General features: G+C 45.9%; 3 protein-coding genes across 3 annotated transcripts; 1 reads left to right on the forward strand and 2 right to left on the reverse strand.

The window, feature by feature from the left end:
- Positions 1–8,308: 8,308 nt before the first annotated feature.
- On the reverse strand, positions 8,309–15,000 carry LOC128303131 (translation initiation factor eIF-2B subunit epsilon-like). The gene is made up of 2 exons (XM_053039989.1): positions 13,029–15,000; positions 8,309–8,370 (listed from the first exon to the last, which is right to left on the reverse strand). The coding sequence occupies exons 1-2, from the start codon at positions 14,998–15,000 to the stop codon at positions 8,309–8,311; spliced, it is 2,034 nt and encodes a 677-aa protein (XP_052895949.1).
- A 473-nt stretch (positions 15,001–15,473) lies between these two features.
- Positions 15,474–16,635, forward strand: LOC128303418 (probable protein BRICK1-B). The gene is made up of 2 exons (XM_053040360.1): positions 15,474–15,664; positions 15,752–16,635. The coding sequence occupies exons 1-2, from the start codon at positions 15,547–15,549 to the stop codon at positions 15,859–15,861; spliced, it is 228 nt and encodes a 75-aa protein (XP_052896320.1). The 5' UTR covers positions 15,474–15,546; the 3' UTR covers positions 15,862–16,635.
- Positions 16,551–25,014, reverse strand: LOC128303417 (uncharacterized). Its single transcript, XM_053040359.1, has 3 exons — positions 24,967–25,014; positions 17,292–17,909; positions 16,551–17,223 (listed from the first exon to the last, which is right to left on the reverse strand). Exons 1-3 carry the CDS (start codon positions 24,969–24,971, stop codon positions 16,869–16,871), a joined length of 978 nt encoding a protein of 325 aa, XP_052896319.1. The 5' UTR covers positions 24,972–25,014; the 3' UTR covers positions 16,551–16,868.
- Positions 25,015–27,433: the final 2,419 nt, after the last annotated feature.

A 27,433-nucleotide genomic window follows, 5' to 3' on the forward strand; every position in this document is an offset into this window, starting at 1 on the left:
TATTGAATTGTAGCTTTAAGCGTACCACCACGTACCGGGACATTGTATCGTTTTGCACAGTTCGGCGAGAGGAACATACACGCAATCACATGGCAATGGACGGTTTGTGTAGTGTGTGCCCCGTGAGACAATATCCGATGAAAACGATACGAAAAGATGGATGTGACAACAGCGTGTCGATGGGCCGGTGATGGATGTGTGCAAAGGTGTAAAGGAATTTACACCCACCCAGCCACCCAGGATCTCGGAAGTGGAGGAGAAATTGAGAATTGTTTTCTTGTTCCACGCATCACACATCGACGCAAGGATGGATCGTAGCCGAGCGAGACATCAGCAACGACAAAAAAGCTCACCTCAGCACATCATCCACCCAATGTGGTCGATGTGGGGACGAGCCCCGGGAACAGGCCGGACGAAATCGGTGGATGAGTGTAATTGAAATATTTCCCTGACATTGATGGCTTTGGTCGGAGTGGTCACCCGCATGTGTGAGTGTGCGGTGTGTGGTCAACAATTCCTAACTTTTCCTATACCATTTTCCGACGTCCCCATTTCGAGCGTTTTGGATCCTTTTCCGGTTGATTGCTGCACATAAAGTAATGTCGGATCGATCTGTACCCGGCTCGTACTGTTCGAGCAGGTTCATTTCCTGTAGTGAAACGAGAAGAATGGCTAGCAAAAAAGGGGTCCAATTTCAAGTCGTGTATCAAGCGACCATATCTTTGTTGTTGCCAAAGGGATATATTTTAAATGATCCAAAACGCCACACAACGTATCGTTATGATTTCGATTAGAAGGCCCAACTCTCTTAACCTTTATATTCTAGGACCTTTCTTGTCCCTTTTTTCGGCTAATACGACACTCCGTAGTGACCTTGGTCAATGAATTCTAGCCGAAAGGTTCCAAGGAAACCAGCTTATGCGAAATACGTCAGAAAACAATATCGGCATTGAAATATTATTTGCCCCAACTTCATGTGACGGCTGGCAGAGACAACCAGCTCCGTTTGTCCTGAGCACAAGAGGAACAAATTGCTGCCCCGAAGGATTTTGGGAATCACACTGGTCAGCGACTGTTTGCTTAGTATCATCCAGCACTGACGCACTGGAGGCAAGGGTCGTGGTTCGGTGTTTTGTTTGCCGAAGGCAGCGAAAACATCTTGGTTTTAATGGAAACGTTTTCAACAATACTCTGCCCCAAGCGGCTCAGCTCCCGTGTCCCGATGGGCCACTTTGTGCACTAATGTTTCATATTTTGCTCTTTTGCTACACGTAGGCTAAGCCACAATATTTCTGAGGAAAGGGAATGCTGCCGGTAAGCAGGCTAATACTTGCAAATAATCAGCACTACAAACAAACCACACTACGCCGGTCCTCCGATCTTCCGAACCGGGCCCTCTCTCACTTCAGCCTAGTTCTTCATAGATTATAAGTACATTCTTTGACGTCCGACACATCCGTACTGCTGAAGTGGAGAAAGAATGGTAGAGGGATTATGACGACGACGGTGATGAAGGCTTGTCGAACAGGTTAATTAATTGGATTTATCCTGTCGGTAACGGCAACCAACAGAAAGAGCGGAAATTGGTCGTCCTAACGTACCGGGTAGATGCGGATGCACATTACAGAGCGGAAAATTACACCGAACCGCATCGAAATGGACATTAGGCGGAGTTTGTATGTAAGGTTAGGACAGTAGAAATCAATCAATATCCTTCCTCCGGAATATTCTAGAATCCGGGACAGCATAAAACAGCCAGTAGCGGACGTCGCATATGCCCTAGTGGCCACTTTCGAATGTTCTACTTTCCTAATTTCCTCTCCTATGCCGGATTAGACGACGTTGGGACCGTTTGTTTTGGATGCGCTACACTTCTCGTTATCTGAAGCAGACGGCACCGTCGTGTTCGGTTTTTGTTGCCAAGGAAATCGGGCCGGCTGAGGCAATTGAACGATTAAAGCGATGATGGAGATACTCAGGCGGATTAGGGCGAACCACACACTCACTGCACTACACAACATCTCGTGGTGCGTCTTCGAGTCCGACGACACGATGCCCTGTGAGTCGAGAGAACCATGGGGATGGCCACCACCAGATTCACCAGTGCACACATGGTCACTCGATTTGACGTGCCGGATTGCCTTCAGTGCCGGTGCTTTATAGAACCAATTTCTGACCATGACACGTGTTGCTGGTCTTTTTTTTTGTTTGCTTCTTGCAATCCTCCTTTTTGGTTCAATGTCAGAAGAAGAAATGGTAAGATGTCCTGATAGGTTCACACCACAAGCTCAGGCGGCGTTATTACTAAATCCAGCAAACAAGCTGCTATTAAGCCTCTATAACATGGTCGCATCATGGTCAGCGTTGTTCATTTCGATTTGTAAAAGCTGGTTAAAAGAGTTGAAGTAGTTTATTTCCTGTTCGTAACAATTTTATTCATTGATTTATGTATTTTTTCATCGAGCCATCACTGCCTGGGGGCCTTGCTTGCTCGGTAACTTTATCTCGATTGGTTAGTTTTTCCACTTCCCACGATAGACAGACAGCACAACATCGTGTTTTTCCGTAAATCTGGTGCTTGTTTCCAGCCGTTTCTCGCCCAGAGAGTTGTTGGTTCATTACAGAGAGTTGCTGCGCATGTGAGAGTGATGCTAATCGTATTTTAAGCGTGTCATAAATTGGATCCAACTGACATTAATTTGAATTAAACCGTAATTAGAGCCAATCTCGTAGTCCGCTACTGCAGAGAGACCCCTAGCGTGCGAGGAGGATCTGGTTCTTGTTTCAGGCTCGGGCGCTTGGACCGAGGTTCTAAATGAATCCTACTAACATCCTTCGCCGGTTAGTTTCCAATCAACGTGAGTCTTGTCACCAGCAACAGCAACTGAGGCATCGCGTCGTGATGGTATTTCTCGCACTTGGCCTAAGATTGATGACTTTTTCACAGATCGGGGTTGTCTGTTTTAGCAAAAGGCAGTCGGGAAAATGTCCCAGGCAAAAAAGCTAGAAAGATAAATTAATGCTCCTATTGGGAGGTTAGTTACTTCCGCTTATGAAGACGACTGAAGAGCAAACGAGCAAGTAACTACGCTTAAAAGTTAAAGAGCCACCCAAGGAAGTCTCACCGGAGGATCGATGGGTCATTTACTTTAGAAATTCTTCATCAACAAATGGTTGCAACCCCCAACGCGGTTCTATGGCGTCGTTAGGATACCGAACCGATAATGAACCGCTTCCGAAAAGTAATAATTTACTGTACTTTCACCAAAGTTCTACCGAGCCCGCCCAACGGTGGCCACAAGCCGAATGTCTCAACCTGTCAGAGAGAAAGGCAGGGAAGCTTTTCTTCCACACTGTATCCCTTTTTGGCTTCACGGCTGTTTCAGTGGTGTTGTTTTGCCGCTGGTTAGCGAGTTCTCAAATATTGACGCAATCAGGCTTGTTGCTTGTTTGGATGGGAGGTGCCCTGCAGGGAAAGGGTTCGTGGATTCCATTATGGGAATCGAATTTCCAAATCGCTTCTTTTCACTTCGCTCATCATTAAAGGAGGTTTAATGGTAGAAATGTATACAGTTTCACCTTGGATAATTCTTTTTATTTTGTTAATTTTCTAAACCTTTCAAACCATTCTGCTCTCACTGCTCTTGATAAAACCGTTGGTCGGTAGGGTAAAACGGGCATGTGGGATGGTGTATAATTTTCGGTATTATGAAATTCGTTGTGATTTTTCCTTTGCGTTCTCTTCTTATCCTTCTTATCGCCACTGAACAAAGTGCTGAATGGAGGCAATGGTGCCTTCCTTTCGCAAACTGATTATGCTGCACGCAAAGGTAAATAGAGTTGAATAGAGAAGCTACGCAACCAATCAACCCAAAATCCGCCGTAATTGGCTCACCGCAAGACAGTCCTCACCCAAAAGCTACCCCTTTTTACGTGCAATCCTGTGTGTTCTTTTACCTTGCTTAAGCCCACCAGTACCTCGTGCTAACAATGTGCTGATTTTGCTTATTTCTCATCTCATCTTTGCTTCCCATTTACTCCACCCTTAGGACAAGCGTTATCGTAAATTATCCACCATGAGAAGCTGTAGAAATATTTTCATTTAAGGATACATACTTTTGTATTTGTTTCATTTTTTGTTTCCTTCCTTTTGCTGGTTGGTGCTCTCCACAAAATTGTTCCGTTTCGTATTTTGGACAAAGGCAAGCAAACGATATTATAGAGTTCTATGCGGTTCTAGCGTTGCCATTCCCAAACCTCCAATGGCAACCGATACTGTGTGAAATGTATGTGTGTGTGTGGGTGTGTGTGTCTGTTAGGTTGGAAAAAAGGGGAAATGAATCCCTTTTTCACCAGAGGGAATATTTTCATCCCTCCAAGGGATCCTCCGAGCAGGTTAAAAAAGCTTTTCGTACAACAGTGTGGTCCTCACGAAACTGGGAAGGTTCTTTCGTTTTGTTTTTGAAGGTGATTTTGTGAAGATTATCAGAAAGCTGTGACGGTGCAGTGGAGTAACACGTCGTACGAGTGGCGAACGATCCAATGAATTCTAACATACCGGGGGCGAGCAAAAAAAAACAGACACAGGGCATTCCGAGATGCCTTTAGTGTGTGAGCAGGCTGTAAGGATTTCGAGCCGCTTAGAAATAAATTAGGAAACCCCATCAAAAACACACGCGCATACGTCTGCCGCAACGCGGATAGCTTCAGTGCAAAGGCACACAAGAAAGCATAATTTATTTAAAACGATTACTTATGCTTGTTATACGCCTGTTCCGGCAAAGATGCAATGGGATGGATCCGCACCATCCGTGAGTGTGCGGTTTCTAGTGGAAAAGGATTCCAAATCGAATGAGCGCTTGCAAAAGAACCCCCACCCCCCCCCGGGGTGGGGGGGGGGCTGACAGAAAGAATAGCAATCGATAACAATTCATCTCCTTTCCCCCACGAACCCGCGGGGAAGGAGCCTTCGAAGTGGTTATTTTAGCATTGGGCGGAGAAGTATTTGCACTCAATTTTAAACGAGGCATACCGAAGAGCTTTTTTTCGCCTTGAAAAGAAAAAAGAATGTGGCAGTATAGCACGAGCAGCCGGAGTATGCGAAAGTACGGCGATGGGAAAAGTTGTTCGGCCGCAACACGCAAATCGATGGATTCGTACAAGAATGTTTGTTCAGCAATATTTTCCCATCGACTTCAAATGCAGTGTTCAGGGAAATGTGTGTCTGTTTGATTTAGCAGTCTCGACAATGTTGTTGTCGCTTTGAAGCGCATTCAATCGAACCGCAGCACGAAGCTGTCGCCATCGGAACAGGTTGCCGGTTGGGAATTGGTTTTGTACACCTAACAAAGATGCTTCGCTTTTATGTGCGAAATTGTGTGCGAGACGTCAATCAGATTGCCAATGGCTCAGTAGCAAAGAGGAGGTACGTAACGTAATTTCAAGCTCCCCTTTTCCATTCTTATCGTGTCACATGGAATCAGCATTACATTATGCGGGGATATATTAGAAAATTTTATGCGCAAAATCTGCACCGCACAGTGAATGAACGCTGCAGACGCTGGGCGAAGCAATTGGACAATGCGGGCGTGAAAAGGCGTCGTAAAATAGCGTTTGCATTAAATTGGCAATAAAAGTCGGTGAGCCCTAGGGAACACCAGCCGTTTCACCCTCTCCCGATCCTAGCGCTGGTCCAATGAAAATGGAGAAAACTTCATCTGCAAGACTTCATACAGCACATTATCGCTGTATGAAGCGCATTATACCGTGCGATGTGTACAATGTATGTACGCGACCCCCAACCGAGCATCATGCTGTTCTTTCGGCACGTCTAACTGCACCCGGCCCGCCCGCCCGCGTTTCCGGACAATCCATCCCTTTTCACACCTTTATGGCGCAAACTTTGTCCTGGTTGTCCGAAGCCGATTTTGCCCTCCTGCCCCCGACAGAGGATGGCCACGCACAACGTACGCAGTTGGGTTAGGCGTGGAGTGTTGTATGTGGAGCGAAAACGAAATAGAGTCCATGGAATCGAACCATAAAACTCAATTTCGATGTTGTTTTTCTTTTCCATTTTTACTCGTTTTGATTGATTTTCCTCCGTTCCCACATTCGGGATGGAAAATCGTTCATCAAGCAAGAGGATTCACTATGGGTGCACATACACACAGTGGAGTGCTTGAATTCGGGTACGGATTGGTGTAATTTCCCGGTTCCGCAACCAACCCCAGCACGTGAATGTCAACGTGACCTGCGTCAACTACAGCTCCATTATAAGTGTCGGTGATGCAGATAGTTTTATTTCTTGTGTGCCCATGAACACGTTGAAAAGTTTACTTTAGAAGTGATCGGTCTAGAGTTCATCAGCTGACCCTGAAGGGGATAAAGGTATCATGTATCTCTTGTCTGGCAAATGGATGTAAATGAATCGATCTTTTGCATTAATAATTTAGCGCTTGGAGCGTTTCTTGTAATTGGTATAAGGTAGAGAGGTATAAAAGAATGTCAAATAGCGCGTGGGAAGAAGGTACATTGTAACAGAAAGGGCACTGTTACTAATTCCGCCTGAAGGTATGTGATTTGCAATACGTTTTGTGAAAAGTCATTTTCAGTTCGTTACACTTACACTCGATGGACCGATCGGGAAATAAGTTCTTCAAGAAACATATCACTTCACCACCAATATCAATCTGATGGATCCATTGCGATACGAATGCGTTACCATTCCATTGAATATCCCATCCATCACCATCGATTTTCCCACTCACCTATCGATGTTTGCCGTCTCCCCCGCCCGGGCAGTAGTTGGTGCCTTCTCTCCCGGGGTATGTTGACATCGTCGGACAAGAGAAAAACCGAGACCTTTTGCCGAGAAATGTGTAATGGTTCGGATTTGGATCGGTGCCGAGGGTGGCGCACGTGGAAGATATAAATGAATCGTAAGGACCTCGCTCTGTACTCGTGGGTGGACGGCAACTATGGACAAAATAAAGAAATCCAACCAGTCCGATAATCATCACCGACCTATGATCTGTTGTGGGTTGGAAGATTGGGGGAGAGATATATCGGTTCCAGCTGTTCATTTCCCGCCATCGCGCACGTTGGCCATTCGCAAAACGACGACCTGGCGGAGGCTGGAACGACTCTTTGCCGAACGAAATCCATGGGCCGTTTACGCAGCAGGGGCGGTACACAAACTTGCTCTAGCTGCTTGTTGAAGGACGGTACGGATGTCTTCATGTTAATGCACCCGTAACGGACCCGAATGTCGTTTCGGGTGGTAACAAATGAAGGAAGATGTTGGAATAGAATGACCGCTGGCATGGCAGCTGATTTCCTGTGTGTCTTGGCATGTCATTTTTTCAACCAATGCCCCAGAAAAGCGAGATTGTCACTTGTTGGAGGGATGCCGAGACCACCAATCCTCTTTATGCTGATGTTCAGTTTCTGCTAAAAGAAAAAGTAATGTTTTCCTGAACTGACTGACCTAGCAATGGGAAATTACTGACAATCAGTTACGCTTTGTACTGTCGTTGTATTTTTTGTCACTCAAATGGCTGGCATTTTGCCAATGATATTGTATAGCATGTCCTTTATTTCTGTTAGTTTGGGTCTATAACAAAAAATGTAACTTGCGATACATTTTGAGGTATTTTGTGCACTGTGTGTAGTTTGCAAAGTTTCTATATATGAAATGGATGAAATATTAATATAATGATGGATAAATTTATCGGTTGGTACTTTTTTTCAAACACCTTTGGCTTCGGAGACAACCGAAACTGAGGAAATTCAAAGAAACAGTCCGCGTATGAAACAAATCGCTTTAATGGACCGTTTAAGCATAATGGCGTGTTATTAATAACAGGAATGATTTATATGAAGAGAAAAAAATATCTTCCAATCCATCCATCACGGAAGGAAAACTCAAAATTTTATCATTTTTTTCTTCAAACTGTCAAAATAAAGCAAAAATGGCCCTAATGGCTCGAGGGACAAGTGAACATTTACTCCATCTTCCGCGTTCAAAATGAAGTGGATGTGAGTGCGGGGACAGCAATGAAAAAAACCAACAGGAACAAGTCGATCTTTTTTTCGGATCTAGTTTTCTCTCCTCTTTTGACAATTTATGAGTACAGCATACTGGTACGCCCCACGTAATCCCGATAGAGCCGATTTGTTTAGCATCGTAATCATGATTATCATCGTTATCATCTCTCCTCCGGTTTCCTGTCCTTGCCAACGCAAATGCCAAATTCGTCTGTTTGTTCCATTCCGTTGTCTGTTTTCTTTTTCTTTCTTGCGACAAATATTATCTCAAACGTTGCTGAATTTTGGCGTCCTTGTAGTCGTCGTCGTCCTCGTCGTCTTGCTGTAACGGCAAACTTCCCGAAAGGCATCACGGAGACACGAAAGCACCAAGAAGGGGGGGAATGAGATGAAGCCCATGTAGAATGGAAGCAAAATTCATTGGATGAGTTTTCCTTTTGTACGTTCCAACGAAAACTGGCGGCCGGGTGACGTTCCGTTTCGACGGATTCGTACGCAATGGTGTGCGGCCTTAGGAGCTACAGGTAAACTCAATTGCCGAAACCATCATCCTGACTCGCGTTTTTTTTCCTCCCCCGCTCGCCGCTTCGTCCTTGGGCGCGTACACAGTTAAAGCAAAAAAAAAAAAGGAATCAAACGAGTAGAAGATTCACAAACGATAAGAGATTAATCGAGTAGCAGAAGCATTCAGCTGGGATTAGTATCGATGGAGAACAGTTGACAAACGGCATCGGCCTGAGATGAGGCGAAGGGAAACCGATATCCATTATAACATTTGAAAGGAATCGCTTTGTTGGGACACATTACTGCTACCGTTATTGTGACCGCTTCTCGGCATGGAGGCTTGTTCTAAGGATAGCGATTTCTTGTAACGAAATAACGAACACGTTTAAAACATTCATCCGCTGTCCATGCTGTCCTATTGCCCCTTCTGTGTGTGAGCGTGCTATCTGGTACAAAAGTCGCACCAGCATTCACTCAAACACCACCGAAACAGAGGAAGGAGTGCGCCCGGATCGGAACAAATATCGGAACCACTTTCTCCGTTGGCGTCCAAGCGGTACATGGCACAGGAATGGAGGAAAATGTTTTTTTGTCATGCAAAATATCCTCCGAACGTTGAAAGTTTTGCCTTAGCCTTGCGCTCGACGTAGACAATAGCGTGGCAATAGGTAAACGACCGGGGGCATATGACGGAGGGACCTTGGTCGGAATGTGGAAAATGCGTATACTCTTGGGGAAACAAAGCATCGTTGTTCCCGAAATTTTCGGAGATTTCCGCATTTCTGCCTAAAGTGGCAAAGCACTTTTCCTTCAATTGCTGCGCTCGCTCTTTAGGTGGTCTTGAATGTTAAAGCTGTTGGCTGACGTTGGTAGAAATTTGGTTGGTTTCAAACCAAGCACAAAGAATTTCGGACGAACGAACCGAATAACCGATATGAGGGAAGTTTCGGTCTTCAGGTCCACTGACATTGCACACCGTACATTTAATGATGGACAGAAGTTCATACTGCAGATGTTAAAAATTAATCCTATTAACTTTGTGAAAATGTAATTCTCAATTTCGTAAACTTCTACGTCTGTGCTGAAGATAGTTCAAGACATTCGGACCGTTTGTTCAATGAAAGCGTCGCACGGAGAGGCGAATGGAGCCACCTTTGCCCAAAGCCTCTATAAGCTAAACACAAAAAAACGTCATACCTTAAACACATCAAACGCAAGAAACGCGTCATGGAAAGTCCGCTTCATTTAAATTCCGATACGGGATAGCAACATTTTCTCTTACCAATCTCCACCATCGAGCCATTAAGTATTCGGTAATGCCACAAAAGGCACTCCATAAAACACTCACGCGTTGGATGGAGGAGTAAGAGTGCAGCAATCGCAAAAAGCGGACGGAAAAATTCTATGTCAGCTACTTCGGTTGAACTTTCAAGATTAGCGGATAGTAAAAGCGCGTTTGCAAAAATTGTCCCCCCCCCCATCCTGGTTGGCCGCACTGGTTGAGATGAAAACGGTAAAAAATCGTGTTTTCCTACCTTACTCTTTGCGATGTTCCATGTAAAGCCTTGTGGCAAAAAGTGTTTATGTTTGCATAGAACTTGCGAAGTGAGAGTTGGTACAGCAAAGCGGAGAAGAACAAAATCGCTTATACACGCTTGTACTACATGTTATTTTCAAGCTGGGCTGTTGCGATGGTTGTCTTGTTTTGGGGAGTTCGCCTCAGCATCTCAGCCTGCCACTTTATCCACATTCGCCCACCGACGAACGCTTAAAGCGGGCGCCCTTTTAACCTCCCGCAGGTTTTTGGTGTGCCAACAAACTTGCTCCGATCGCGCACGTCCTGGCGGCAAGAAAGATTTTCACACGTACATACACACACATACACAGACACGTGGACAGTCCAAAGCACGGGGCCAAAATGCAGGCCACAGAAGTGCTCATGCCGGAAACAAGGATCTCTTGAGACTCAATCACATAACAGGCCGCAGACGTGATAGCGTAAGTCCTTGCCGCAGGCTCTTCTCTGCGAAGGGTGGCGAATGTGTGCGCGTGTGTGTGTTGCAGGAAAACTCTGTGTTTGGAAGGTGGTAATATTTAATTTTCCGCAACGAAGCAATAATAACAGCGAGCGTGTCGAGGAAGAAGTGTAACTTAAATGGAGAACAACGGTGTAAAACAGTACGAAAGAAGTGTCCTAGACTAACCGACCACGTCACAAGGGCTCAGTGACGCGTTACGAACCCGTGGTTACGTGAAGCCGTTGCAATTATGAAGACGGTCATAAGAAGTTGGCGAATACTGCAAATCACTGCATAAATCACTAAGAACCGTGTGCTGGAGTGAAGTAGCGTTAAAAGACGGTCGTCTTCGGTTTGGTACCACCGGGAATGCTAGTAATTCGTCCCATAGCTTTAAAATGCATTGCTCCAGAGATCTTCCAGTCAGCGTTTCCTGGAGCTGCCCACGGCACGGTAGTGACAGTGACACTGAAAAATTTCGGAACAGACGTACCAAAATAGCAGCGCACCCGGAAGCAGTAGGATCTGCACCCAAGACAAACAGTTGATGGGGGGTGGGAGTTAAATCACCTGCAGATACACTTGCATACGTACACGGCCACAAACACACAAGAACACAAACACACCGTATTTGTCCGCTCGAAATATCAGGACACACTGTTCTCCGTTAGCCACCAATGCCGAGAAAAACAGTGCTCTAATTTGTGCAAAAAATCCTCTTGCTCGTCCCCCAAAAGAAAAAAGAAATCTCACTCACACGCGTTCGGGAAAATGTTCCATGAAAAACACATCGGTTTATAAGCACACACACACTTACTGGCCACCAACCGGGAAAGCACTGCTTGGTGTGAAGCACAATCGAAGCGCACACGCTCCCCTTTGTCGGAGCACCGATGCAATCAAGGACGACCGTTTCGGAGCGTTATCCTTGTCGAACTGACTGAATGACTGACTGACTGTCTGGGGCAGGACTGGGAATTGGGATCGCTCGGACTCGCTGGCTCTCGCAGTCGACGCAGTAGTCCGCCAGCCAACGAGGCGCGCGGTTCTCGTTGCACCGATCGACCGGGTTTAATGGAACACACTGCGATGAGTGCTCAGCGTACAATGAAGGATGATTGATACGTATGCAACGGCCAAACGTGTACCATCAAGGATCATCCCGAACCGTACTGAGAGCGCTTTCTCTCTCTCACGAAGTGTGAATTTCCCCGCCGAAGATGTTTGCTCTCTGGATTTTCCACATTTCCTCACAAGGATAGTGAATGCTTTGCCCCGTTGAAGGAAAGAGCTAACTCCTAGGATAAAGAATGCCTTTCCACACTAAGCAATCCCGCTGTGGTGGAAAACTAGTAGGAAAATTCGCTCATACATTCACACTAACACACACACACACACACACTAAAGCTCGCCTTTTTCAAAGTGGTTTTCGTAGCAAAGGTGTAACAAGTGGAAAGAATCTGTGTTCGGTTTCATTCAAGTTCTTTTTATTGCATTTCCGTTAACGAAAGGATACTCTCACGTTCTGTCCAGTTCTGTTCGGTGCCTAGTATACCGGACGGGTTTTCCACGTCACATTTTTTTACCGATACTTCGTTTTTCCTACGGGTCACATAAAGTTTCCTATGGGTACCAACAAACGCCTGATTAGTTACATTGATGATTAAAGCCTTGATTAATTGTAAGAAGAAATCGGAAATAAAGCATCCCAAACATTTTGCGCTAAACTATTTATTATTTTTTATCAAAAACTATAACTTTTGTTCTTCAACTATTTGCCAAAAGTGCATCAATTTGCTGATCTTTCTTTGCATTTAAAATGATTTTTAATTCGTTGCAACTGCACGATAAGGCGTTTTAGTATGTTACTTGAGCGACCAGGACCTCCGGACGAATGGAAATGAACTTTACGCGAGTGTTCGCTCTCTCCTGTCGCTATTTGCATACAACGCACAGGAGCTAAGACAGACAGTTGCTGCCAGGTGCTATAGTTGCCAGGAGCATTAGAAAGGAATGCCCTAGGACCCACGGGTGGAGTGGTTAGTGGGAAGCGGTGTTGAGCGTTTTGTGTTATGCTCAGAAAATGTGCGCATTGCATACCTTTTAGCAACGTGGCTTGCGTACAGCTGATCAGAATCAAACAGGCTGTTGTTGGATGAAATGGACGTTATTTGTGTACGGTAATTTGATCGCTCCTTATTACCGTCTGCCTTGAGAAACCATGACAACGAATCCAAAGACGAAATGACTTGACAATGTTTCGATTTAAGTTGTTTTGCGAACTCTATTCAAATTATTTTACTAGTAAACGTGTATTCTGATTTGCCTAATTGGTTTACCAATGTTTTGGATTTTTATATTTCGTCCGAAGACCATAACATATCACCAATTTACATATCCATATTCTGAGAGTTCTGGCTCTTTACAAAGTACGCATAAATATGAGCGAAATCTAATCATCATCGCTAGACTCCTTCAACCATTCTACCAACTTCAGTAATGCCGTTCTGATCGTTTCATCCTCCACGTCGTCGTACCACTCGATAATGACCTCCTCGTCGATCAGATCCTGTTCGTACAGATAGTGAACCAGCTGGGGAATTTTCGTAAGCAACGTTTCACTCTCGGAACACATTTCCTCGAACGCTTTCAGGCAGTCCATCATCGCATCCCGGTCGCGGATATAGTTCCGAAAGACGATACCGAAGTAGCCGAGCAGTCGGTGTAACGTGCTGACGGTATTCGTCGCGACACTCTCTTGCTCAAGCATGATCTGTAGTATCGCTTTTACTACGTAGAAGTTCACCTCACACAGTGCCATATTGTAAGCGTACCGGGAGGAGTTGATTTCCAGAATCAAATATTTGGGATTGGTACGGTCTGCTAGGCCTCGGTTAAGTGATTCAGCCACCTCGGACATGAAAATGTTGGCATCTTCCGGGATCGATGACGCTGGTCCACTCTCGAACTCGTCATCGGAAGTTTCGTACACGGAGGTTAGATAGCGCTCCGGGAGTGGTGAGATCGTGATCGATTGATTTGGTGTCAACTGGTGTGAGCTTTCGTCCTCCTTGTCGGTATGACTTTCGTTGTCTTCCACCACCGGTATGGTGTATGCCCGGTCAGCTATCTTCTGTACCGAAGTGGCCAACTCATAATCTGATGGTTTGATCGCTTGCAGCAGCAACCCCGCAACAACCAAACGGTTCGGTATCTCTACGCCCTCGCCAAGCACCGTACCCGGATTTATGGTACACCCCTCACCCACTGTTACGCCCCGCTCCAGTATACAATGACTAAGAACGGTTCCATCACCGATGATCACTCCTTCCATCAGAAAACTGTTCACGATTCGACAGTTCCGTCCGATTCGGCAACTGCGCCCAACAACCGACTGTCGCATGTACGTACCCTCACAAATTTCACTCTCCTCTCCCACTACCAGATCACCGTCCAACTCACAAGACCTGCTCAAGTGCACGTTCCGATGGCGATAGACATTGTTCCGAAAATGTATATACTGCTGCCGGAACTCACTAACTGCCCAATCTGGCACTAACGGGTAGAGCCATCGATTAATTACGTCCAAGTTAACCAAATGGAAGCTCTGCCAGTTGTTTACTTGCATCGCATACTCTTCCGTCGCCAGTTCGGCCACGTAGATCCTGTTGTTAAGAATTTTTTCATTTATCAGCACACCCCGCACGAAATCGTCCCTCGTCAGAAAGTCAAAGTTGTCCGCAAACAATGGCAGCGCTGCATGGCTACAGACGGCAATCTGTGGATCGAGCAGTCCATGGCGCACGACCATGTCCCGGTTTGCGAGAAACAGTACCAATGGCATTTCGAACGTACGCTCCCGATCTTGCCGTGACAAACGCTGGTGGTACAGTAGTCGACGGGTCGTCGGTTCCACCGCTATCATAACTTCGTTGCCCGTGCGCATCCTTTGCAGGCCCTCCTTATACACCACCGTCATGACCGCACCCCGGTCCTGCTTCGACAGTTGCTTGTGTTCTTTTAGTAGTGTGGCCAGATCTGCGTTTGTCAAACTATTCACCCCGAGCAGCAACACATTGCCGCGGATAATGTTCCGGATGTCCAGGTCGCGTATCGCTTCACCGGTACTGCGACACAATTCTGAACCGATAATTGACACCTTCATATTGATGGACCAGGTGCATCTGTCCGCCTGTCGCTGGCGTATGTAGTGCTTCACCTGATTGATATGGTTCCTGCAGAACACAATCACCTCTTCGACTCCATTCCGGTTAAGCATTTCGAGCGTATACTCGACCAATGGCACGTTAGCAATTGGAAGCAATGCCAATGGGTTTGTGGTCGTAAATGGTTCGAAATTCGCATTGTACGAATCGGCTATCACGATCGCTTGCACAATTTCCATATCTTCAATCGTCTTCACCTTGCTCATATTGATTCCACAAAACAAAACGCAATACTGCTTCTTGGAGGCTAAATATGCACTGGACTGCTAGGATCTCGATACACTAGAAATCAGCTAGTTCCGCACTGTACGCAGTATTCGAATCAATCGGCTTTTGAACGGTTTTGAAAGCTTATTGTAATTTGTTAACTAAACACCACATTTATTACAAAATTTTGACAACAAAGAAATAAATTTAGCACCACAATATTTTACTCAAAAACACCTACACAAATACGATTATTTGGGGAGTGTTAGCCAGATAAACCGTTCAGTAGCGTACCTTGGGGAAAATCTGTTATTACAATTGCATCATTTATTTACACGTTGTACGAGTTGGTTTGCACCATACTGTAGTTCAATTCAATGTCATTTGTGGATATCGGATTAACCGTGACGCACGAATAAACGAGTACGGGAATTTAAACACGAATAATCGGGATCGCATGTCTAATCGTAAATACAACAAAGTGAACGGAAAGCCAATTTCTCTAATTTAGTTAAATTAATAGAATTGTGTAGCGCAAGGTGACAATGGACGCACATCGGGAAGCTATTCAGAAACAGATACACCAGGATTGGGCAAATCGAGAATACATCGAAGTGATAACAGCGAGCATCAAGCGAATCACGGATTTTCTCAACTCGTTCGGTATGTAGCCGTGTTGCCGACAACAGCACCGGAACGGAAGGAACTGTTTAGCTAGGATTGTTGTTTTCCTCGTGGTTTCCTTTGTAGATATGTCTTGCCGGTCCCGGTTGGCGGTTCTGAACGAGAAACTAACGACGCTAGAACGAAGAATCGATTACCTGGAAGCGTGTGTCACGAAAGGGGAAACATTGCAATAGTAGTGCGTATCCGGGTGCGGCCTTAACTACGTAGGACATCATGCAGTCCCGTCCTTTATGTAGGGGATGAGTCACTGCAAAAACTGCCCAAAACTGACGACATGAGTAAGACATCGACCGGGGAAAGCTTCAGAATGAAGATTTCATTACAGTGTAACAGAATATCGAACAAGTTCTTTCCTCCCGAAGCAAAAGAGAGGGTGCACGTTCGTGGCTCACAATCGTAACGCCAACGTGTAGTGATAGGGTTCACAAGTACCGTGAAGTATCCAAGATGGGGCAATCTTTTAGCAGACATTGGTCGCCACTCTGGACACGGCTGGAGCGTCAGCATCGGTATGTGAGATTAAGCATTGACTAGGACTTATTTATACGTATCGTATGGCTTTATATGTTTCTTTCTAGAATGATAGCAAACACAAATCATTAAAATAGAAACGCGTTGGTTCCTTCCAACTTCCCGTAAATTCCTATAAATCGAATAACTTACTTTTCTCTCGGAAGTAACCATTTTTTGAGAAACTAATTTCTACCCTCTGTATCGGTTAATTCATCGACAGAAATGAGAACACAGAATTTCGATAAATGAAAAAAAAATAAATATTTTACTTTATTTCAACCTTAATTCGAAGAAAAACACAAACACTCTCGACGCGGTTTCGCAATGGAAAAGAGACGAAAATGAAGCTCTCTTACTAACGATGGTAGACGACGGAACAGAGAAAGCAGCTGAAAATTCGACATTGAAAACTTGCCTTACGTTATCTCTGTTCTTCTCGAATGCGCGCGATTCCTCTTTGACTGTGACACTTAAGATAAAACGATAAAAGTTGGTTTAAAACGAAAAATGTAGTCTTACAACTAACCCGCTAAACGTGCACGATCTCACCGGATCACCTTTCATTCTGTTTCTGAATGAGGGCAAATTCATGGCAGTGACGTTCAACTGGCCACTAGAAGTGGTGGTTCCTCTTGTTGACTCTCGTGAGCTCCGGGAAAGGTTGATTTTACTTCCGTTCGTAGCTGTCGTATTCTGGTTCGTCCTCGTAGCGTGGTGTGGTCGACTGGATGTAGGATCCGGGCTGTGCAGCCGGTCGTCGCTGCTGCAGGGAGATGTTAATCTCGTCCGGAGAACGGTATACACTGTGGGTGGGCTGAGGAGAGGACGGCAACCGGTAGGAGGACGGTGTCGTGGCATAGACAGGTTGCTTACGGATCGTCTGCTGCTGTGGTTGGTGGTGATAAGTTTGCTTGATTGGCTGCTGTGGCTGATGGCGTTCCTCGTGCTGGCGCAGGACGCGTTCTTCGTCATAGTGACGCTCGTCAACGTAAAAGTTCTCCGGATAGTAACGCTCCGAATACCTGCAAAGGCACATACATAGATGGCGTGTAAACCCTTCGATAGCGTCTGCTTGAGTAATGAGCCTTACCTTAGTGTAACGTTAGGTTTAGTCATGTGCTCCTCCATGTTAATCGGCTTGTAGAGATAATCGTTGACGAAGTGATACTTGGACGACTGTTCACAAATGTTGTCGCCCGAGGGTGGCATACAGATCAGATGCACCTGGTGGAAAGTGAAACCCTCCGGGCAAATCCACGAATGTTTCTGGTTCTCCTGACAGTAGTGGAACACTTCACAGCCGAGACTCTCGTCAGCGTAGTAGCCGGTCGTGCGGCCCGTACACTGGAACTGCGACTTTTCCAGTAGCAACGTCAGCCGGTCCGGTTCCTCTTCCTGTTCCAACTCTTCGCTCGAGTAGGAGGGTTTCTTGAAGCTTTTCTTCAGTGTATTACCCTGCTGCTGCTGCCGGCCACTGTTGTACGACGACACCGGTCGATCATCCTCTTCCTCTTCGGAGGAACTGCTGCTGTACTGGTTCGAGTAGGCGCGTGCACGATACGCAACATTGTTAGCAGCGGCAGGGACCGTATCGGAGGAGCTGACAGCAGACGTCGCGGAGGATGAAGTCGAAGCCGATTGCTGCTTGTACTGCTGGCCAGATACTACACACAGCAGCAGTATTCCGCAGCAAAGCTGAAGCGTTAATCTGCGAGGAGATGGGCGAGATAGGCAGCAACACAGAACTACAATTAATGTCTGCTCCACGTTTGATTAAGGGCTAGAGTTCGATGACGGTGTAGCCGTGGGTAAGAAAGAAAGTTTTCCCGAAGTCTGCCCCGTTGGTTCCGACATTGAACCACCTAATCTTTTGCAGTGTTTCACACATGAGCACAATACATACACACACACACACACACACACATACGTTCAGACAATGGCCAATTAGGGGAGGAAAATCAGCAAATTGCACCATGAAAGTCACACGCATCTTAAATGCATCGAAAGCGATGAGAAGCGATCATCGCTTGCGAAGAGAAGGTCTTTAGTGAACTTTCGCCCGTTTACAGCCGTTTTGGTGGTGCAATGAGGGTCATAACCTTTGCGCGTGGAAGAGGAATATGATGTCTTTCTTTAGCATCCCATAACGTTCCCAACGATCTGCGATCCTCATCTGCATGTGTGCAATTTTGTACACCTTTGCACGCCGATCAATCGTGTGCGATTGTCTGGTGTTTGCGGCTAGAAATGAGATCATTCACCACTAGATGCCAGCAAACGGTGGGATGGGTGTCCACGTGGAGTTTGCATTCGCTAAATGGCATTCATAAGCATAAAAAGCGACAACAAACACGTTCGTCGATGGTTTATGTCGATTTGAATTGTCTTTTCCCAAAGGTCCGTCGCCCCACGCCGTTGTGCGTGCGTGAGGAGCGACGCTTACGCAACCTCATAACGAACGAAACGTCTAGGTGTCATTTGCCATTCCGAGACGGGTGAGCGAGCTTCAACATTGAAATACCAGCCAGGGGCAACAGAAACAAACTCGATCCTTTGGGTCGCGGTGTTCATTACCCAGTAAAGGCGGAGAAAGGGCAACTCTCATTGGTAGCAAATTGGTAGCTTTTATCTGGCCTATCGAGACGCCGGAGATGTTGTAGCACGTCCCGGTTCACCGTCGCATGACGGCTGACGACAAAACCGTTATGAAAATCGAGTTGTTTTATTATATCATCGATTAAAGGCGCCGCAAGTGAGCCGCATTTCGATGACAGCCGGCGATGCGAACGCGGTTCACCGCCGTCAGGTATTGTCACTTGCCACCTCAAGGATTAATGTCTGATCGCGTTCGAGATGGGGTTTCCGATAGGAACCCAATAAACGGATCGTGTTTGGTTTTTCTTCGCCCCTTCTGTTCGTCAGTGATTTTTATTATATGTCAAACGGGTCTCAAATTATAACGGTGACATATATTTCAAACCAATGTTTCCTTCTTATTAAAAGTAGATTAACGTTCGCTTCCTGCGTGAAAATTCACATCACCATAAAACCATAAAATTGTCCGACATGTCCACCAGATGGTGTGCAATACCTGGCGATCGTCTGTGTATGGATGAGCTAAATGCGCAACCTTCTTTTCGTACTTAATCGTTTCGATTTGGTTTGCATCATAGCACCGTGATTTCGGCAATCTGTGACACCGAACTCACGGCGTTCTCACGCGATAATCAAAGCAACGTGTTGTCACGCTGTGTGTGCAAGAGATATCGCACGTCGAGGGGCAATTTAGATCACAGCATGCAAGGCATGCTCGTTAATACATCAACAAAAACACACATATGGAAGATGTGCACTCGCTTCAACTTGCACCATGTACATGTGTTTCGTTGAATAGAAGAATTCCCCTTGCTCGAAGTGATTCGATGCGTGCAAAAATTGCGCGATCGCGCTCTGTACGAGATTCGTATGGGAGCCCCGGAAAAGGGGTCAGTCGCAGGAAGGTTCTCGGTCAGGCAATCGACCGACCGACTTGATGGCGCGAGGGTGTTCGCAGTAGGGTCCAACACTCCGCCACTCTTTAGCACCCAGTTCATTAGACCATCCCCGAAGATCTTGAGTATCTCCGGTGGCAATCAAATAGGGGTGTACATGGACAAATACAGCCCTTTAAAACGCATCTCCACCCATCCGTTACACAAGCATTGGACAACTCAGATGAGATTGTATCGGGAAAACACTCACACACATTGTGGGCATTGCCTTTCGCATGCTGTGTCAGAAAAACTCAAGGCCACGTGGGTTCAATAATGATGCATTCCGTGTAGCCATTGTTTTTTTGTTCCACTGGAGAGTAGCAAAGCAACTCGTTCGCAAAACTTCATTCAAAGAAAAAGCACAAACTACAAACCGAATGTCTTCTCCCGTGGTGGTTTGTTTGTTCATTAATCGTAGTATTATGTTTCACTTTCCAATCGAATCGAGGGGTAAGCAAGTGTATTCAACGGTGAGAAAATCCGCGTGGAGAAAGATGCAGTTGTTGCTACAAATTCCCCCACAGCACCGAAGAAAAACCAACACGTAAACTAGCGGCCAGGTTTGCGGTTGATTGAACCTCCGTTGCCGTTCATTGTCACGAGCCGAGGAAAGCAAATCTTTCGTTAATTTAATAACAAATGCTTTCACTCTCCACGATCGCTTCCACGTCATCGGGCCGTGGTCGTAGCGTTTTTCCACCACGTTAAACTTTCGGTGTAATTTCGGGTTATGCGATTGTCGACCGTTTTCAAATGGTTTCTGATTCGCGCAAATCGATCGGTAGTTGCGGTCAGTCAGTAGTTTCTTCCGCCTGTGTTACCACCACATGTGAACACCGGATGCGTCGCTTATGCAAGAGATTGATTAATAAATTCTCCCACTAGTGAAATCTTGGGGTCCCGTTTTTACAAGCACAAAGCGCAGATCATGTTTTTCGTTGTTTCGTCGTGCTGCATTATGCCCGAAAATGTTTCAATCTTCACCACCCCACAAGGTGGAAAGCTTCCCGGATGGTATACAACAGCGCAGGAAACGTTCACGGGCTAATGTTAATAGAAAAAATATGTTTCGGTTGCGGAAAAATGATCTCTTCCGCTGCTTGGCGTGAGAAGCACACCGTCATTGCACGCGAATCTGAATACCTCGGTCTTGGTGCAATAAAAACTACAAACCTCTGCAAACAAACCTGAGGTCGGTGTGGTGAATGGTACAAAGTAAAGCAGGACAAATGAAACTGGGAATGACGAATGTTTTCCGCCTCATTATGACACTTTGAGGCTTGATTTTATTGCTTTTACTGTTGGCCCATGGAACGACTGTGCCTTCTCAGTTCCGGTAGTTTTGTTGCAAGAGTGGAGGGAGGAGTGCTCGCCTCTCGATCTCCATCGCTACCACCGCCACAACCCATGGAAGGAGTGTTGTCAGTTTTCGGAGCAAAATACACACTGCACGGTGCAACATTGCAATCGCATCGAACGACGCTTTTATGGCCACAGTCATATTGTGTTCGTTTCTTCCCTCGTCTATTTTTCCCGAACGATTACTTTCGCCTGTGTACCGGAGGGATGTGCAATTGGTCAGCTTCTAAAAGGGTCTAACGTGGAGTCCCTCTTGTACAAGAAAAGTATTTTCACTTTCGAAATTCGTTCATCGGTGAGGCGCACAGTTGCAGCATGGATTAATCTGTGTCCCGAAAGCGCTGGCAGCTGGCAGCTGTTGTACTTCAACTACTAGCAGCTGCTAGACACGTTGCTTGTTGCACACCTATGTAATTGAAATGATGCTAATGACTTTCTGGCATCGAAGTGCAAATACGACTACCCAGCACTGTCGGTAATTAACGTAACTAAACGTTTTGCGCAATGCGAAGAGCTTTTGTGTGTACGTAGGAGAAAAGGAGTGTGGCATCATGACATCAGTCATTTGCCATTTGAAGATCCAACCAACCAACCGTATGCAGATTGATCGCCCGCTAGTGGGATTCCAATCATGCGGTAGAACGAATGTGAAGCATTTCCCGTCTTGCGATCGCTTGCGAAATCTCGATTTTGACTAATCGATATATAACTCCAAGGACGTGAGACTGCTCCCTGAGGGTCTTATCTAACCTTACGCTCTGCACTCACGGGTTCTCTGAGACAGCTTATGACATTCTCGCCTGCATTGCCTGTCCACCCGTCGGCACACTATCGTTCGCCTCGTGGCTCATTAATCACCCGTTCCGGGACGCTGCACGGGATCACCCGACTCATCACGTCACGTGGTAGCGTGATCTTTACCAACTCGCTCGCTGCTCGCTTCCACACTTGACCTTTTGCTGGGTCTCCGCGGATCGGTACCACGATCATTTATCAACAATTTGCTAGCAACAACAGCTCTATCCAACTTGTTGCTCATTTGGCAGAAGACGCTCAACCAGCTGTGACCTGCCGTGTGTGTGTAAAGCAGCAGCGGAACGGTGATAAATTGGAATTGAGATGCGTTCGTTCCCGAAAAGAGGTTCGTGGGAATTACACCTCACAACATCACACTGTGGTCAGTGGTAGGGAACGAGGCAGCTGAGATTTATCCGCCGGTTCGTCCGATGAAATGGTTGCGAAATCATTACTCCCTTAATTCACCAATAGTCCGTGAAAAAAAAGAGTTAAAACGACGAACCTGTTCGTAGGGCCATACATACAGAATGGAAGTTTGCGATGCTGGTTAGCAATGGACATACCATAGCCTCCATTACCGAGCCAATCCGGATTCATCTTATTACTATGAATAAAATTGGTCCCATCGTGGAAGATTTTTTTCTCGCATGGAAAAGAGAACACAGACACGTTCGTCGTCTGCCGCCGCGTTGAAGTCGTTCGTGCTTGGGAAGGAACGTCACGGTTACATAAACCCGGTACGAGACCCCGAAAGAAAACTTCAACCTCAACGATCGTTCGATCGTGTTATTTATGGGTAAACTGCTGGATTGTGTGTGCCGGTGGAAGGATCAATCCAAAACGATCAGACCCTTTTCGGAGCATGCCAATGCGTCCTGTGGTCGCTGAGTGCGTGTGTGTTTGTTGCAAAAAAAGTTTCCCAAACACACGAACTATCCAAAGTGAGAAATATTTTGAAATGCAAGACGGCGAAAAGGGGAGTACGAAAAGGAACATAAATGTTAATAAATAACGATCGTCTTACCGCCTTTTGCTCGTCTCGTATTCGACCCCAGATCGAGTAAAAGCACACGATGACTGCGGTAAAACAGGAGAGTATACACGATCGCGGTAGATAGCGGAGGATCATAGTTTTTTTTTGCGCGCGTAGAAAGCGATCGAAAGAAGAAAGTAAAAGCGAAAGATCTGCTCGACTAGTACCTTGCAGTAAGTGCAGCTAAAACGAGTTGCTTTTTTTCTCTGCTTTCTTCCCTCCGCATCCCGATTGATCCGTAGGAACCAGATGGTCAGGTTTAGGTATTAGATAAGTGGACACGATCTTGCGTATTGCGTATTAAATTAACACGCGACAGGTCTGTTTTCGATGCAATCGAACATCGCACGCAGGGTTGCTGTTGTTAACCTCTTTCCAATCCGGTGTGCGATGAGTTCTTGAACGCGGCGGTCGATCGGTTGGGTCAGTCGGTCAGTAGTAGATCGGTCTGGGAGCAGCTCGAGTCTGCTAGCTCCTTTCTTTGCGCTTTTATCAAGTTTATATGTGTGTTACGAGTGTCCCTGGGGGCTTGGGGTGATGCAATGATATGGCCTGCAGGCAACGTTAAAGTGCGTACGACGTGGCCAATCATTTTGGCTAATGAATGGTCTGATTGCCTTTTTTCTTGCAGTGATGGATGGCTTTTGCCGCTTTCCGTTTCATTAGAAGCAATAATTTATTTTTGGTATAACTAGACATACGCCTGGGAAAGGTTACAAAGACTTCCTTTGGGAAACATTACATTAGTACAACATATGTAGTATTGGGAAAATTGGGCATGCTTATTTTCGTCACATCAATCGAAACTTTAAGACTTTAAACAGTAAACACTCACACGTACGACGATACATTCTGTTCGCTGTCAATAAACCAAACAACTTGCAACACTAACCTGGCTTTGTCCTTATTTGCCATTTGTAAATGGTCGCTCCAGGCCCGGATCTCTTAATGACTTGCAAAACCGACTACCAACCAACCTATTTCCAGCTGCAATCGGCTCGTGTGGTGAGCAATGTTTCATCCAACATGTTGGCGTTTGCCAATTCCGCCCCAAAACTCCCTCAACAAACGATACAAGCGTAGAAAAATGGCCGCAAATAGTATGGCTCCGAGGACAACCGATTGTGCTTGAGGCTTCCCTCAAGCGAGGACACCTTACGGCAAACACACCGTAGATGAAGAAAAGGTGATCTGATATCTGGCCAATTTCGGCACGCAAATCATTTTGTCAACGAATCCGAATGGTTCCAGAGTTTACGACACCCGTACGGTGCCTTCCCAGATGATCGTTCGGGTACGACCAATAGGCTTAACGTTTCATATTGAGCTATTGCAACATTCTCCCTCTAATATCTCGCCGTCGTCTCAGTGCCTTTAGAGATGTGTACCCAGCTGTTGGGCCGTGGAAAATAATAGTATGTCACGTTGGAATGATTTTGCCCGCGTTAGGAAATCGGAACAACCGTTCCCGTTGTTTTATCGCCCTTTGCCACGGTGGTAAACCAGTGGTGGACCTCCCCGGAGGGCGTGACGTGATGTCGTCAACATTAGCGCGCTCCGGACACGACAAATTTCGTGGCTAATGATATTGGAGCAAAAAAGGCCATGCATAATGCCCCCGGAGATACAGAGAGAGGTTTTTGATTACTGAGGTGCCCAGCAGTGAGTTGAGCAAAAGGGGACGAGGTGTCCAACGGATCTGGGCCCCGAGTGCGCATGCTTGTTGAAATTGAGCGCATTCATTGTGTGCGATCATGAGGGAAGGATTCGAAGAACCACACGGGTTGAATGGGATTTCCCGAGGGTAACTGCATCGGACCGGTGTGGTTTCGATGTGTCACCGCCCCTTGGAGGGCAGGCAGGTTTTGGGAGGACAGTTCGTGATCGAGAGACGCCATTGCTTCATGTCTAAATAAGGGCGTCTTGCACCTCGCGATGCAATGTGTAATTGTATAGTTGTTTTACTTTTAATTTCATGTTGTAAAACAACACACGTTTTCAATGGTTAGTTACTGTTCACATGATTACCTCATTTTACATACCTCATTTTTGGATTTACTATGTTTCTTCGGTCCCTTGCAGCCAAAGTACAGTGGTGGTGAGTGGTGAGAGCACTAGACTGGTGAGGGGAGCTTAACAACACTGGGAATGAAGAAGAAACAAACGGAACTAGATCACTTTCACTGAAACAAAACACTCTTTAGGAAACAACACAATGTAGGATTTGCGTAATTTGAATAGAGATGATATATTGTGTGGATTTAAGTTTTGAATGTTTTTTTTTCACAACTCTACATAACATGCCGCACAAACGTGATGCGGTGAGCGAATATTAAAATTAAGTCACTGAATATTAATTTGGTGGAAATGTGTACAACGATCCGTTCTTTTTTTGCACCTAATCAATCCAACGTCCACAACGGCGCACCGCAAACTGTAGCCTCCGGACGGCCGCAAACTTCCGAAGGAGCCAAGCTTCGATTCCCACTTTCCCCGTGTTTTCTACGCAAGCAGGAGAGAGAGATATGGTTCACCTCTTGTATCGGTCGACTCCTTCTCGATCGGGAACTAAATTTCGCGATTTACACTAGATGCATACAGTGTGTATGGGGTCTCGTTGGCATAGACACAAGATTTATGCTGCCTACGATGCTCCTACACCACGGCCTACGATCGAAGGAAAGCGAGAGCAAAGCGGGTGCTCACTTTCCTTTCGTACGTTAATTGTTATGCTTTCCGATTATAATCGCATATTACCGGAGCCGATGGAAAGTCGTTGAATCATATATAGCAGGTACACATTGCTCGATTGCAGCAGAGAGATGATCTACATAAAAAGGGATGGGGGCAAAATGGCAAAGGCATGAGAGCAAGATCAAAGACCGCGAAGCAACTCGACACGAGCTAAGAAGCCACTCATGATCGGGTTTGCTTTGGCAAGTGTGTTTATGCTTTTTGAGGGTCTTTGTACTACGCTTGGCAAAGGAACAGATATCACTTAAAGTCTCAGTACACAAAACAACACTGTTCATAAATGTTCAATTTCACGACTGTCTTTCACAACAATGTGTGGTGTTACCGACGGCTTTCCAACCAAGTATCACTTCATTTCCGAATGGTATACACTACGATCATCCTGCTTCCCGCAGCGATCGTATGCAGCACTAACTCTTCCCGTCTTTAAACTGCAACGTTTGGAACACTCAATAATAGGCCGTTATAATGCTTAAAGCGATAAAACACCTTTTTTGAACTCTCCGATCCGTTCGGGGTCTGTAAGGCGGTTCGTCGTCTGCTGCTTTATGGACGCCGTCTCATGCACGAATGTTCTGCCGGTGCGGACGAATTTAATGTTTTATATGACTTACCCCGGTGCACCCACTACCTGCAACCCACCCAACCGATGTCGCTGTATCGACGATGCACACACCGATGGCGGCGGCGGGCCAAGCAGCTACCAGCTACCCCACTACCGAAAAATAGTAAAAAGCTCAACCGAACAAACGACTTCGGCGATGACGACGAAACGGTTCGGGGTTGCAATTTAACGTCGAACGCTGCACGTTCCATATCGTTGCCGTGATCATGGAGATGCAGTCGAAACAGAGAGAGAGATAGAGAGAGAGCGCGAAAGAATAAGAGTAACAGTAAGAGAGGTATAATACAAGACGCAGTAAAGAAAGCCTGCAACAGATAAAAAGACAAACGCGTCGCTCGTGTATCATCGGGCACTAATAATGGAAATGACAAAAAAGCTCAAAGCGTGAGTTGGACGAATTTTGAGATTATTTAATTCCAATCTCGTGTGGGTGTGCTAGAAAGCAACGATTTGGGTTATGGTGGGTTGTAATATGCAAAAATCCAACGACCTCATGCAACAAACATTTGGCCAGGAGCTACGCCTCAGGCCTCCACTTCTCCCGCAAACGTTCCACTTCATCATGCCGAAAGGGTGGCATTTTGAACTTGGAAAGAATATTGTGCGTGGTGTGTAGCGCCTTATTAGTGGCAATATTTATAGCATTTGGCTTTTATTTTTATTCAATTTCATAATTGAATTAGTTTTCCAATACTCGCGCTGCATCAGTCCGCAGCAATAATAATATGCTTTAGTTTCCGTTTTCACTCGCCTTTATCGTTCGTTAATGAATGCCTTTAAACCATTATGAACGACGCTCGGTAATCTTTTTTCATCTTTTCCATCTTAATTTTCGTCCCAAAACTGAAAAGACTAAAGCCCGGGGAAGGAAAGAAATTGGCCCAAGCTCGTGCATGAAATGGCCGGTGCCGAAGGGAAAGCCGATAAAGGAAAACAACTAGACGACGAACCAGCGGCCGCACTGCAATGGAAAGTGATCGCGAAAAGTGAAGTAAAGATGCCGCGAGTATGTGCACATGAAATGGTAATACCTCACGGTAGAAAACTTAATAAACGGAACGAAAGTAAATCCACCACCCTAACTCGAGTTCGGGGCGATTAGATGTGTATTTTTTAAATGGTTTAGGATC

Source organism: Anopheles moucheti, chromosome 3, assembly GCF_943734755.1.
Source record: "Anopheles moucheti chromosome 3, idAnoMoucSN_F20_07, whole genome shotgun sequence".
In the NCBI taxonomy this organism is placed as follows: domain Eukaryota; kingdom Metazoa; phylum Arthropoda; class Insecta; order Diptera; family Culicidae; genus Anopheles; species Anopheles moucheti.

What these genes read in the sequence shown, in the direction of transcription:
- LOC128303131 (XM_053039989.1), bottom strand. Translation starts at nt 15,000, where the DNA reads ATGAGCAAGGTGAAGACGATTGAAGATATGGAAATTGTGCAAGCGATC. An exon ending in GTTGAAGGAGTCTAGCGATG is followed by an intron (nt 8,371 to 13,028) that starts ATGATTAGATTT and finishes GTTTGCCGTTAC; the next exon opens with AGCAAGACGACGAGGACGAC.
- LOC128303418 (XM_053040360.1), top strand. Translation starts at nt 15,547, where the DNA reads ATGGACGCACATCGGGAAGCTATTCAGAAACAGATACACCAGGATTGG. An exon ending in GGATTTTCTCAACTCGTTCG is followed by an intron (nt 15,665 to 15,751) that starts GTATGTAGCCGT and finishes TTTCCTTTGTAG; the next exon opens with ATATGTCTTGCCGGTCCCGG.
- LOC128303417 (XM_053040359.1), bottom strand. An exon ending in AAACCTAACGTTACACTAAG is followed by an intron (nt 17,224 to 17,291) that starts GTAAGGCTCATT and finishes GTGCCTTTGCAG; the next exon opens with GTATTCGGAGCGTTACTATC.